Here is a 14,488-nt window from a genome sequence, read left to right on the forward strand (position 1 = left end):
AGGCTGGTGTCCAATCCCTGAGCTGAGGTAATCCTCCTGCCTCGGCCTCCCAAAGTACTGGGGTTGTAGGTGAGAGCCACCACACCTGGCCTGTTTTGTTTACAGATAGTATCTCCCTCTGTCACCCAGGCTGGAGTGCAATAGTGCTATTATAGCTCACTACAACCTCCAACTCCTGGACTCAAGGTGTCCTACTACCTGAGCCTCCCAAGAAGCTGGGACTACAGGTATGTGCTACCACACCCAGCTATATTTTTAAAATTTTTTGTAGAGATAGGGGGTCTCACTATGTTCCCCAGGCTGGTCTTGAACTCCTGGCCACAAGGAATCCTCCCACCTCGGCCTCACAAAGTGGTGCAATTACAGGTGTGAGCCACCACCCCCAACCTGTTTTCTAGTGTTTCTATTATGATAACCATGCTGCAGGAAGCATCTTGTCCATGTTGGTTTTATTTATTTATGAGATGTACTTTTGCTTTTGTGGTCCAGGCTGGAATGCAGTGGCACAATCTCAGCTAACTGCAGCCCCCGCCTCCTGGGTTCAAGCAATTTTCATGCCTCAGCATCTCGAGTAACTGGGATTACAGGTGCCCGCCACCATACCTGGCTAATTTTTGTATTTTTATTAGAGACAGAGTTTCACCATGTTAGCCTGGCTAGTCTCGAACTCTTAACCTCAGGTGATCCACCTGCTTCAGCCTCGAAAAGTGCTGGGATTACAGATGTGAGCCACCACACCTGGCTCATGTTGTTTTAAATACCAAGTAGGCCAAATAAAATGTTTCAGATAGAGAATATAACCAGTTTGTGACCTCTCTCTTAGAGTTTCCTTAGGAAGACAATAGTTACTGAGAATCCAATCCACGCCTAGTTCTGGACTTTGAGGTGAGACTCCATGACAGCTAGCAAGGTGAGGATGCATGAAGCCAAACACAAAAGAGTTGGAGAACGGTCTGGAAGAGTGTGGTAGCCGTGACGAATGTGCATCTGATTTCCTCAGCAGATAAAAGAGATGAGCTTGGGGAAAGACTCAATTTTTCATGTTCAATAACCATTCAAACAGTGAGTGTTAACACTGAATGACAAGTTGTAGCAGAAAAGGTCTTCAGGGTGAAGGCGATGAGCTGCTGATCTGTGCTTGCTTCTTTCCTGGCAATTCTTTGAGATCCTTTAAAGATTTATCACTCTGTAATTAGACCCACTGGAAGAATAACAAAGGTAATAAAGGAAGAGTATCAGGGCATCTTTCCAAGAAAACTCTCTCCTTTGAGGAAGACCCAGAATAATATTTTAAGCCTTGGTGGCAGGAAATTAACTTACTCCATTTTCCTGAAAGAATATGTCAATAATACATGACTAGTTCAGTCTAGCTGGGTGAGTTCAGAAAAGAAATGGTGTTCTGTGTTCAGAGTTGAGCAGATTTAATTAAGGGGACTCATGCTTTGGGAATTCTTCCTTTTTAAAGATTTTTAAGATTAATGTAGGTCATTATCATTCCTTTGTTTCTGTCATTTTGGAGAGCTCAAAAAATAGACGGTGCTATTACAAAGCAGCTGAACCTCAAGGTCAGCTTGCTGCAGGCTTGCTTGCTTTCTTTTCTTTCTTTCACGGGCTTGGAGCCCCATTGTTTTGATAGGTAAAAGTTGGACAGCTCCGCCTTCTCAAAAGTCTGTAATGCAGAAGAATCAGTCCTCTGCACTGACCTGTCTCCCTGCCCCGCCCTGCTATTCCGTTTCTCTTACTCTTTCAGGTCTAGGATCTTGTCTGGCAGGCTCGTGCACTGCAGCAGAAGTCTTCCCAGAGGAGGCTCAGGGGCTGGGATTTTCCCTTTGCACCTAGATCAGCTTTGGCAGGCCTCTGTTGAAATGCAGGGAGAGACAGGCCGTAGCTCAAGAGGCATTCCCCTGAAATGACGCAGTAAACTGGCCATTCTAACACATGGCTCTTTCTTCACAACTGGCAAAATTTTAATAGCATCTAGAAGAAGCTTGTCTAACCCATGACCTGGGACAGCTTTGAATGTGGCCCAACACAAATTTGTAAACTTTCTTTAAACATGAGATTTTTTTTTTTGCAATTTTTTTTTTAGCTCATTAACTATTGTCAGTGTTAGTATATTTTATGTGTGGCTCAAAACAATTCTTCTTCCAGTATGGCCCAGGGAAGCCAAAAGATTGGACACTCCGATCTTGAAGATAATTAATACATTCCTGAAGGGCCTCCTTTTGCATAGTTTTCTTTACATGGCTTGAGATTTAGTTCTTATTGAACATCAATTAGGTATTTAGATCTCAACTTAATCTGAAAATTTTTTTTCTTCTTTTTTCTTTTTTTCTTTTTTAAAGATGGGGTTTCACCATGATGGCCAGGCTGGTCTTGAACTCCTGACCTCAGGTGATCCACCCACTTTGGCCTCCCAAAGTGCTAGGATTACAGGCGTGAGCCACCACGCCCAGCTTTAATCTGAATTTTTTTAGGATGATTGCCACAAATTGAACAATATAAATGTTATTTTAGGCTGGGCGCAGTGGCTTATGCCTGTAATGCCAGCACTTTGGGAGGCTGAGGAGGGCGGATTGCCCAAGGTCAGGAGTTCGAGACCAGCCTGGCCATCATGGTGAAACCCCCGCCCCCCCCCCCCCCATTTTTCTTTAAAAAAAAGAAACGTCATTTTAGGCTGGGTATAGTGGCTCACACCAGTAATTCCAGTACTTTGGGAGGCCAAGGCGGGTAGATCATCTGAGGTCAGAAGTTTGAGACCAGCCTGGCCAACATGGTGAAACCCCGTCTTTACTAAAAATACAAAAATTAGCCTGGCGTGGTGGCAGGCACCTGTAATCCCAGCTACTTGGGAGGCTGAGGCAGGAGAATCGCTTAGACCCGGGAGGCAGAGGTTGCAGTGAGCTGAGATTGCACCATTGCACTCCAGCCTTGGTGACAAGTGCAAAACTCAGTCTCTGGGGAAAAAAAAAAAAAAAGAAAGAAATTTTATTCTAGTGATGTTTAATGCATAAAATTAGGACTCATCCTTAGTCTCTGGAATGACCCCTTGACAAGGGTTTTGGATGAATCTGTATTGTTATTTTAATCCAGCTTTATATTAGTTTACAAAATATTTCCACCCATGTAAGCACCTCTTAGTCTCATAATCATCCATAAGAAAGAAGAATTACATCTATTTTTTCAGAGTTTACAGAAAATATATTCAGAGAGGGTAAGAGGTCTTCTGTTTCTTCATTCTAGGCAACAGTATTTTATTACATGTAACAACTAGAAGAAATATGAAAAGCAACGTTTTGTGTTTTCACTTGCTTAGCAGCAGAACAGTCTATGAAGATCAGTGGAGGAATATGTTGATGCTCCCTATTTATTAAGCCACAGCGTATATGCCCAAGTGGCCCATCACCGCTTCACCTTCTCCCACCATGGGAGAATGGCAGGAAATAGGTCATTCTCACAATGAAAAAGAATACTGCTGTCATTGTTCTACATATCTTTTAAAAATTACAACTGCGTATATCCTTGATTCAGCAATTCCACTTCTAGAAATTGATGGTTACAGATATACTTTCCCACACATGAATGAATGTATGTCCTAAGTTTTTCACAGAAAAATAACAGAAACAGCTGAAGTGCATCTGCAGCAGTGACATAAATTATGGTGCATGCATACAGTAGAGTATTATGCTGCTGTTGCAAAGAATAAAGCAGCGCTGTATTTACTGAGGGAACTAACTCCAAGGACACTGTTTATTATTGTGTATAATATGTTTGTGTAAAAAGGGAGGGGACAAGTATGTATTAATACATATTTGCTTATTATGTATCAGTGATTAAAAATCTCATAACACTTGTCTGTGAGCAGCAGGACAGGGCGGCTAGAGAACAGGTCACAGAGAGAGAGAGAGACCTGTCACTGAAGGGCCTTTTGATAAAAAACAAAACAGCCAGGCCTGGTGGCTCATGCCTGTAATCCCAGCACTTCGGGAGACTGAGGTGGGCAAATCACCTGAGGTCAGGAGTTCAAGACCAGCCTGGCCAACATGGTGAAACCCTGTCTCTACTAAAAAAAAATTACAAAAATTAACTGGGCATGGTGATAGGCGCCTGTAGTTCCAGCTATTCAGGAGGCTGAGGCAGGAGAATCACTTGAACCCAGGAGGTGGAGCTTCCAATGAGTTGAGAATTGCACCACTGCACTCCAGCCTGGGGGACAGAGGGAGACTCTCTTAAAAATAATAACAATATTAATGAATTACATATTTTAAAAAATCCCTGCACTTAGGTGTGGTGGTATGCATCTATAGACCCAGCTACTTGGGAGGCCAAGGTGGCAGGATATTGCTTTAGCCTGGGAGGTCAAGGCTGCAGTGAGCTATCATCACGCCACTGCACTTCAGTCTAGGTGACAAAGTGAGACTGTCTTTTTAAAAAAAAAAAAAATCACCTGCACTGAGATTTTTCAGAGTTTTGGGTCCTCATATATACCAGTAAAGTACTCTGACCTGGTTACTACCTACCCTCACCCAAAGGACCCATTTAATCCTTTCTTCTGCTCCCTGAGTTTCCCAGCACCAAATGAAATTCTCTCTTTTTTTGTTTTTACTTTATAAAATTTTAACACCCCCCATTCTTTTTTTTTTTTTTTTTTGAGATTGAGTCTTGCTCTGTCACCCAAGCTGGAGTGCAATGAAATGATTTCAGCTCACTGCAGCTTCCGTCTCCAAGGTTCAAACAATTCTCCTGCCTCAGCCTCCCGAGTAGCTGGAATTACAGGCATGTGCCACCATGCCTGGCTAAATTTTTGTATTTTGTTTTAGTAGAGATGGGGTTTCACCATGTTGGCCAGGCCGGTCTCGAACTCCTGACCTCATGTGATCCACTGGCCTTGGCCTCCCAAAGTGCTGGGATTACAGGTGTGAGCCACCACACCTGGCCCGATTTTCTTATTTGCATTCCAATTCTATTAAATTTATTGATTGATTTTGTATTTTTAGTAGACCGTGGTGGTGGGTGCCTGTAATCCCAGCTACTTGGGAGGCTGGGGCAGGAAATTAGCTTGAATTTGGGAGGCGGAGGTTGCAGTGAGCTGAGATCACTCTATTGCACTCCAGCCTGGGCAATAAGAGTGAGATTCCATCTTAAAAAAAAATTATTGATTGAATGAGTGCTTTTTATGTAATGTATTATACCACATCCTTATTTATTTGCACACATTTTACACAAGCCAGTTTTTATTGATGATTGTGAGATTGAAAAGTATCATCAGCACAAGCTAGGAAATTCAAACACTGCAAATGAGTATGCTGTGAAAAGTTTTTCCTCTTTCTCTAGGTTTCTGAGTCTCCTAGGCCCACAGTTCCCCTGCTAAGGTTGCTACTATTACTACCTTTAGAAGTATATTTCTAACAATATTGTATTCATGTCAAGCATCTAGCATGCATATATCCCCCCCTTTTTTTCTCTGAAATCTGGGTAGATATCCCCCCTTTTTGTATGTAATGTTTGTTTTTTAAATAGAGTTTCTTTTTAGAGCAGTTTTAGGTTCACAGCAAAATTAAGCAGAAGGTAGACAGATTTCCCATGTACCTCTGCCTCCACACATGCAGAGACTCCCCCATTATGGACATCTCCTACCAGAGTTGTACGCTTGTTACAAGTAACAGACCTACATTGACACATTATCACCCAAGTGCGTAATTTGCATTAAGGCTTATTCTTGGTGTTATAGCTTCCATTTTTCATACCATGTAAACTATACTGTACACACTATCTCCTACTTTTTTTCACTTAACATGTCTCTGTATAGGATTACATTTAGATTTAGATTACCACATTCTTTTTTTTATTTTATATATATATATGATCTTTTTTTTTTTTTTTTAAGAGACAGGGGGCCAGGCACAGTGGCTCAAGCCTGTAATCCCAGCACTTTGGGAGGCTGAGGCAGGTGGATCACGAGGTCAAGAGATCAAGACCATCCTGGCCAACATGGTGAAACCCCGTCTCTACTAAAAGTACAAAAAAATTAGCTGGGCGTGGTGGCGTGCGCCTGTAGTCCCAGCTACACCAGAGGCTGAGGCTGGAGAATTGTTTGAACCCGGGAGGCAGAGGTTGCAGTGAGCCGAGATCGGGCCACTGCACTCCAGCCTAGTGCCTGGCCACAGAGCAAGACTGTCTTAATAAAAAAAAAAAAAAAAAAAAAAAAAAAAAAAATACGTGGTTTCACTATGTTGCCCAGGCTGGAGTGCAGTGGCTATTCACAGGTGCGATCCCGCTACTGATCAGCTCGGGAGTTCTGACTTGCTCCGTTTCTGACCTGGGCCGGTTCACCCCTCTTTAGGTACCACATTCTTTTTAATAACTGCATAGAATTCCACATATATTAAATATATTTAATTTAATCAGTCTTCTCTTGATGGGAATCAGGGTTGCCCACAATCTGTTGCTACCACAACAGCTATCCTTGTATATATGTCATTGTTTAAGATATGTATCTTCAGGATAAATTCTTAGAAATACAATTGCTAGGTCAAAAGTTATATACATTCTAAATATTGATAGATAGTTCCAAATTGCTCTACCCAGAGGTTGGGGTAGTTCAACAGGTTATAGTAGCTCAACAGAATGTAAGACTTGATTTCATTCTGTTGTGTAGGATGGAGTGCAGTGACACAATCATAGCTCACTGCAGCCTTGAACCCCTGGGCTCAAGCAATCCTTCTGCCTCAGCTTCCTAATTAGCTAGGAGTACAGGCACACATTACCACCCCTGGCTAATTTTTATTTTTTTATTTTACTTTATTTATTTTGAAACAGAGTCTTGCTCTGTTGTCCAGGCTGGAGTGCAGTGGTGCAGTCTTGGCTCTCTGCAACTTCTGCCTCCCAGGCTGAAGCGATTCTCGTGTGTGCCTCAGCCTCCCGAATACCTGGGATTACAGGCACCCGCCCCCATGCCCAACTAATTTTTGTATTTTTTGTAGAGACAGGGTTTAACCACATTGACCAGGCTGGTCTCAAACTCCTGGCCACAAGTGATCCATCCACCTTGTCCCCCCAAAATGCTGGAGTTAGAGGTGTGAGCAACCGAGGCTGGTTTATTTTATTTATTTTTGAGACAGCATCTCAGTCTGTCATCCAGGCTGAAGTGCAGTGGTGTGATCACAGCTGACTATACCCTCAACCTTCTGGGCTGAAGCAGTCCTCCCATCTCAGCTTTTCAAGTAGCTAAGGCATGAACCACTGTGCCCGGCTAATTGACTTTTTTTTTTTGATAGAGATTGGGGCTCACTATGTTGCCCAGGCTGGTCTCAAATACCTATACTCACGTGATCTTCTGACTTCATCCTCCCAAAATGCTGGGATTACAGATGTGAGCTACTGCATACAACCTAATTAAAAATATTTTTGGAGACAGGGTCTTACTAAGTCACCCAGGCTGGTCTCAAACTCCTGGCCTCAGCAAACTCCTGCCTCGACCTCCCAGAGTAAGACCCAGACTTTTAAAAGATTTTCACCTGCCTCAGCCTATAATATAAGATCAAATATTGATTGAGAAGAAGATGGGCTAGAGCCCACAGTGGCCTATAGTATAGTGGCCTATACCCATACCCTTCCATCCTGGTGGACTACAGTTTTTTATTTTTATCACTAAAGCTGGTTAATTCCTGTGAGGAAATACACAATGTAGTAATGTTATCAGATATTGCTGTCAGGTTACCAAGGTGAAGATTATTTAGGTGCGTTAGCTTCTGTCAGGCAGCCCCCAATAACAACAGTACTGTGCTTATTTACTTTGTTTTTTTTCTAGGTCCTTAGCATTCTGATACATTTTGAATTGACACCTCTCAAGATTGACTGGGTCAGAGTTCATCATGTCAAAGCTGAAAAGCTCAGAGTCAGTCAGGGTGGTGGTTCGCTGTCGGCCCATGAATGGCAAGGAAAAGGCTGCTTCATATGACAAAGTGGTGGATGTGGATGTTAAACGGGGGCAGGTGTCTGTGAAGAACCCCAAAGGGACGGCCCATGAAATGCCCAAGACCTTCACCTTTGACGCAGTCTATGACTGGAATGCCAAGCAGTTTGAACTGTACGATGAGACATTCCGACCGCTTGTTGACTCCGTCCTGCAAGGTTTCAATGGAACCATTTTTGCCTATGGACAAACTGGGACGGGAAAAACCTACACAATGGAAGGAATCCGTGGTGACCCTGAAAAACGAGGAGTCATTCCCAACTCATTTGACCACATCTTCACCCACATCTCTCGATCCCAGAATCAACAGTACCTGGTCAGGGCTTCTTACTTAGAGATCTACCAGGAGGAGATCCGAGATCTGCTCTCAAAGGATCAGACCAAAAGGCCTGAGCTCAAAGAGAGGCCTGACACAGGAGTGTATGTGAAAGACCTATCTTCCTTTGTCACCAAGAGTGTGAAGGAGATAGAGCACGTGATGAATTTGGGGAACCAGAACCGTTCTGTCGGTGCTACCAACATGAACGAGCACAGCTCGCGTTCTCACGCAATTTTCGTTATCACTATTGAGTGCAGCGAGGTGGGCCTCGATGGTGAAAACCACATCCGTGTAGGGAAATTGAACCTTGTAGATCTTGCTGGCAGCGAACGGCAAGCCAAGACTGGTGCACAAGGGGAAAGATTAAAAGAAGCTACCAAGATCAACCTCTCCCTTTCCGCTTTGGGTAACGTCATCTCTGCTCTGGTGGATGGCAAAAGCACTCACATTCCATATCGGGACTCAAAGCTTACCAGGCTCCTCCAAGATTCCCTTGGTGGCAATGCTAAGACTGTGATGGTGGCCAATGTGGGGCCTGCCTCTTACAATGTAGAAGAGACTCTGACCACTCTGCGATATGCCAACCGTGCCAAAAACATTAAGAACAAACCAAGGGTCAATGAGGACCCCAAGGATGCCCTCCTTCGAGAATTCCAGGAAGAAATTGCTCGGCTCAAGGCCCAGCTGGAAAAACGGTCCATAGGCAGGAGGAGGCGGCGAGAGAAGCAGAGGGAAGGTGGTGGCAGTGGTGGGGGTGGGGAAGAGGAGGAGGAGGGAGAAGAGGATGAGGAGGAAGGGGATGATAAGGATGATTACTGGCGGGAACAGCAAGAAAAACTGGAGATTGAGAAACGGGCCATTGTAGAGGATCACAGCTTGGTTGCAGAGGAGAAGATGAGGCTACTGAAGGAGAAGGAGAAGAAGATGGAGGACCTGCGGCGGGAGAAGGATGCTGCCGAGATGCTGGGCGCCAAGATCAAGGTACCATAGCCATACCCTTCCTTAGGCCCTTGATATCCAGTACTCAATAAACGTCTGTTTAATTGACATGAATATGATTTTTTCACATTTACAAAAATGAAAATGGAATTAATAATGAGATGATTACATATGCATATAGTGTAAAGAACAGCAATAAAAGTAATACCCATGTACCCCCCACCCAGTGTAAGAAATAGAACAACATCTTTTTTTTTTTTTGAGATGGATTTTCATTCTTGTCGCCCAGGCTGAAGTAAAATGGTGTGATCTCGGCTCACTGCAACCTCCGCCTCCCGGGTTCAAGTGATTCTCCTGCCTCAGCCTCCCAAGTACCTAGGATTACAGGCGCCCGCAACCACACTGGGTTAATTTTTGCATTTTTAGTAGAGCCAGGTTTTCACCTTGTCAGCCTGGCTGGTCTCAAACTCCTGATCTCAGGTAATCTGTCTGTCTCGGCATCCCCAAGTGCTGGGATCACAGACGTGAGCCTCTGTGTCTGGCTTTTTTTTTTCTTTTTTCTTTCTTTCTTTTTTTTTTTTTTTTGAGACAGAGTCTTACTCTGTCAACCAGGCTGGAATGCAGCGGCCCAGTCACTGCAGCCTCAGCCTCCCAAGCTCAAACCCTCATCCTCCCACCTCAGCCTCCCAAGTAGCTAGGACTATAGGCATGCAACTTTGCCTGGCTAAATTTTTAAAATTTTTTGTAGAGATGCAGTCTCACTATGTTGTCCAGGCTGTTCGCGAACTCCTGGGCTCAAATGATTCAATGATTTTCCCATCTCAGCCTCCCAAAGTGCTGGGATTCCAGGCCGGAGCCACCGAACCCGGCTGACACCCATATTTTTAGTAGCTCCTTGCGTTCCTCTTCCCCAGAGAGAACCATCATCCTGAGTTCAGTGGTTATTGTTTCCTTGCTTTTTCTTATAGTTTTAGCTTGTACACATATATCTCTAAAGAAAACATGGTTTTGTTTCACATAATTTTTTGCTTTTATATATATGGAATCCCACTCATGCCATTTGCTTTTATTTGTGCAACATTATGTTCATGAGATTTATCCACGTTGATGCCTGAAGCTGTGGTTCATTCATTATTACTGTTACAAGGGTTCCATGGTATTCCATCCTCCTGATATACGGGTTTCCAGTTTCTGCTGTGAATGCTCTTGTGCTTGGCTTCAGGAGACACGGACGTGCATGATTGTCTTGTCTGGCACTGTTAGGTCTTAGGGTATTTGCAGCTTCAACTTCTTCTAGACAAGGACAAGTTGTTTTCTCAAGTGGTTGTGCGGATTGAAGCATCTACCAGCAGGGTATGAGTTCTGGCTGCCCCTCATCCTTCCCAGCACTTGTGATGATCAGACTAATGTTTGCATGTAGAATAGCCTCTCAGTGCAGTTTCAGTATGCAGTACCCTGATCACACAAGATACAGAACACTTCCATCCCCCCAAAAATGTCCTCATGCTACTTTCTTATCGTCAGCCTCCTCTCCCAACCCCTGGGTGCTAATGTATTTCCTTACGTCGACTCCATTTTCCACCCAATGGCTATTAGCATTCGTGAGTGTGCAGGCTACCATTGTTTTGAGTCTTCTTTCTGGTGGCAATGCACTGTGCCTGCAGGTGCCTGGACTCTGGGCTCCACTGCGCTTTAACGGCAGAGGAGAGTGCAAAGGTAGACTTGGAGGTCTGAGGATGGCCACTGGCCAACTGCAAGCCAGAATTCCTTGAAAGTATTGAGTTCTGTTTTATTGAATTCATGTAAACTTTGATTTCTATCCTAAAATGTCTCCGTGTTTACAGATTTTAAAATTATAAGTTCTCTTTGCCTCCCTGCTACCCCACTATATGAAGCTGTAGTGTTTTCTATAATCAGTGGCTTCATTAGTAGCCCTTTCACGGAGCTGGGTGCTATTTTACTTTAGAGGCAGGGTTCTTAAAACCTTGAAAGTCCCTTCCAGGACTTTTAAGACCTAATGTGAAATGCAGTCATATACAACACAATTAGGAGATAACTTTGTTCCAGGGAGGGGCTCTGAGACGCCATTATGTCAAAGCCTCCTCACTGCTGCACTTGCACTGTGTGACTGGCTGTGCCCATATTTTGTTCTGTTTTGTTTTGTTTTGAGATAGGGTCTCACTGTCACCCAGATTGGAGTGCAGTGGTGCAATCTTGGCTCACTGCAGCCTTAACCTCCCAGGCTCAAGCAATCTTTCCACCTCAGTCTCTGAGTATCTAGGACTATAGACCCACACCACCATGTCCAGCTAATTTTGTTTTTTTGTAGAGACAAAGTCTCACTGTGTTGCCCAGGCTGGTCTTGAACTTCTGGACTCAAGCAGTCCTCCCACCTAAGTCTCCCAAAGTGCCAAGATTACAGGTGTGAGCCTCTAACTCATATGGCAACACAGTACTAGACCCTGTCTTTAAAAAATTTTTAAAAGTCCCACAAAGTCTGAATTCTGTCCTGCCAGTGTGCCTCTCCCATTAATGACTGTCTTTTCCTCATGATGGCATCTGGGGCCATATGGTTAAAGCCTGCTTGCTTGTCTGTTCCTCAGTGGATTGTGAGCTTTATGATTCACATTCACATTGCATCTCTAGAACATAACATAAAGGAGCTGCTTAATATGTTCTAAGTGGGGTTAATACTTTGTAGAAACGAGCAAAAGATTTTTTTGTTAAAGCTGAAATTCATGTGTCTGGAGAAACTGTATTTTCAATGTTACCAAGAAGCCTCTAGTGAAGCTGCCACAGTCCCTCACCAGCGATGGATGGGTACAGCTGAGCATAGTGTATTTTTTCCCAGAGTTTGTCCCTTTTGGCTCAGTCCCAAGCTCTTTATCTTTCACAGGCTCCCCTGTGAGGAGTTATGTTCTGAGGGAAACCATTCACGAGATGGATTCTACTTTGTTTCTCACTCAGGCCATGGAGAGTAAGTTGCTTGTTGGAGGAAAAAATATAGTAGATCATACGAATGAGCAGCAGAAAATCCTGGAGCAGAAACGACAGGAAATTGCAGAGCAGGTAACTTTTCATTCTTTTTCGGGGAGAATGGGATGGGGTAAGGTGTATTTATGCTGTAGAGCAAACTTTTCTCATATTAGACTCTCTTCGAAGAGAGTGAGCAAGGTGTATATGCCTCATCCTAGCTGGAGACTCTGATCCTAGCTTGGGGAACCCAGCATAGACACAGTCTCTAGAGCAAGCTGATGAATTTTGTCATGTTGCTCAGAAACGTCGAGAAAGAGAAATCCAGCAACAGATGGAAAGTCGAGATGAGGAGACCTTGGAACTTAAAGAGACATACAGCTCATTGCAGCAAGAGGTGGACATCAAGACCAAAAAACTCAAAAAGGTATGAAAGGAATGAGGCCAGATGGAGGTGCCTTGAGATTTAGGGAAAGGGAGAACTCTATGCTCCCTCCTCATGGACACCCTCCTCACCTGCCTCTCCCCTCGTTCCAGCTCTTCTCCAAGCTTCAGGCAGTGAAGGCTGAGATCCACGACCTCCAAGAAGAACACATCAAGGAGCGCCAAGAGCTAGAGCAGACTCAGAATGAGCTCACCAGGGAGCTGAAGCTCAAGTAAGTGCCAGACCTTCCATGGTGCCCCCAAGCCACTAGCTGAGTCATTGGACTTGTTTGTTTAGTTAGAAGCAGCCCTGGCTGGGTGTGATGGCTCACACCTGTAATCCCAGCACTTTGGGAAGCCCAGGCAGGAAGATCACCTGAGGTCAGGAGTTCAAGACCAGCCTGGCCAACATGGTGAAACCCCATCTCTACTAAGAAATACAAAAATTAGCTAGATGTGGTGGCGAATGCTTGTAGTCCTTTGGGAAGCTGAGATAGGAGAATCACTTGAACCCGGGAGGCAGAGATTGCAGTGAACTGATACCATGCCACTGCACTCCAGCCTGGGCAACAGAGCGAGACTTACATCTCATCTCCAAAAAAAAAAAGAAAAATAATAGAAACAGCCCTGAGGACAGGGACCTTCTCCAACTCATCTCCTGCCACCTCATCTTGTGTTCATTCCTGAGAAAGTCACTTTCCATCTCTGGATCCCATCTGTTAACCAAATGACTTCACAGGTGATTTCCAAGTTCCCCTCCAACCCTGCCTTCTCAAAGCTTTTAAAGATTCTCGTCTTACATTTGTCTGATGATAAGAGGGAATCTTTCATTAACTTGACTTTTTATTATGACAGTTTTCTGAATGGTGTAATGAATACCCAAGTACCCATCACCCAGATTCAAGGATTAACAACTTTTGCCATCTATCTTTCATAAAAATATTTTAAAGCAAATCTTACCTCATGTTATCTCACTCCTACATACTTACATATATGATCACAGTGGGTTTTTTTTGAGACAGAATCTCGCTTTGTCACCCAGGCTGGAGTACAGTGACACAATCACAGTTCACTGCAGCCTCTAACTCGTGGGCTCAAACAATCCTCCCACCTCAGCCTCCCAGGTCGCTGGGACTACAGGTGTGTGCCACTATGCCCAGCTATTTTTTTTTTTTTTTTTTTTTTACTTTTTGAATGGTTTCATTTTATGTGCAAATAATGAACAGATGTTGTACCCATAAATTCTACTTTCCAAAAACAGGAGCTTTTTAAAAGAAAACCATGTAACTTTTAAAAGGCATTGGGATTCCTCTGCTTCTAGATCATTGGTAGGCTAGAAAAATAAAGTTTGTTCTACCAGGAATCACAAGTTGGAACTGAGTATTCTCCAAAGTTAAAATTCTAGAGTGTAGTGTCACTCCAGGAAAAGATTATTCAGTCCTCATCCCCAACATCCACAGTTACCTATCAGAACAGTTAAACCAGGTCAAAACAGTCCAGCACAATTAGGCTTCATCAAACAGTATCATTATGCTCCTCTGAGATGCAAATAAACCAAAACAGGAAATACTAAAATCAAAATAGTATTTGACACTGTCATACAAATTGTTATTTCCTTGTCGTATCCCCCCTTCTATAACATTAATAAAGGGAATATTTTACTGCAAAGAATATTTTATTTTATACATCACTAACCATGAATTTTTGCCATTACTTATTATACAAAGGCTGCCCTGTGCCATTATCCAAATGGAATAAGCATTTTACATCCACAATTCACTTCTATAGTTATAAGCAGAATTTTCATGATTTACATAAGTACATCTGTCAGTGAAGATTTAACACTGAGATGCAATGTA

At 43.5% G+C, this 14,488-nt stretch overlaps 1 protein-coding gene across 2 annotated transcripts in view; it reads left to right on the forward strand.

Annotated features, from left to right (window-relative positions):
• Positions 1 to 14,488, forward strand: part of KIF3B (kinesin family member 3B) — a 52,671-nt gene that overhangs the window by 22,030 nt on the left and 16,153 nt on the right. For both annotated transcript variants that reach the window (XM_012455207.2, XM_064382312.1), the window contains 4 exons: positions 7,811 to 9,275; positions 12,201 to 12,302; positions 12,511 to 12,633; positions 12,744 to 12,862. In XM_012455207.2, the coding sequence (XP_012310630.1) occupies positions 7,875 to 9,275; positions 12,201 to 12,302; positions 12,511 to 12,633; positions 12,744 to 12,862 (1,745 nt within the window). In that variant the 5' untranslated portion in view covers positions 7,811 to 7,874. The remainder of the gene's footprint in view (positions 1 to 7,810; positions 9,276 to 12,200; positions 12,303 to 12,510; positions 12,634 to 12,743; positions 12,863 to 14,488) is intronic.

This window comes from Aotus nancymaae, unplaced genomic scaffold, assembly GCF_030222135.1.
Source record: "Aotus nancymaae isolate 86718 unplaced genomic scaffold, 86718_ANA_hifiasm-v0.15.2.pri h1tg000029l, whole genome shotgun sequence".
Taxonomy (NCBI): Eukaryota; Metazoa; Chordata; class Mammalia; order Primates; family Aotidae; genus Aotus; species Aotus nancymaae.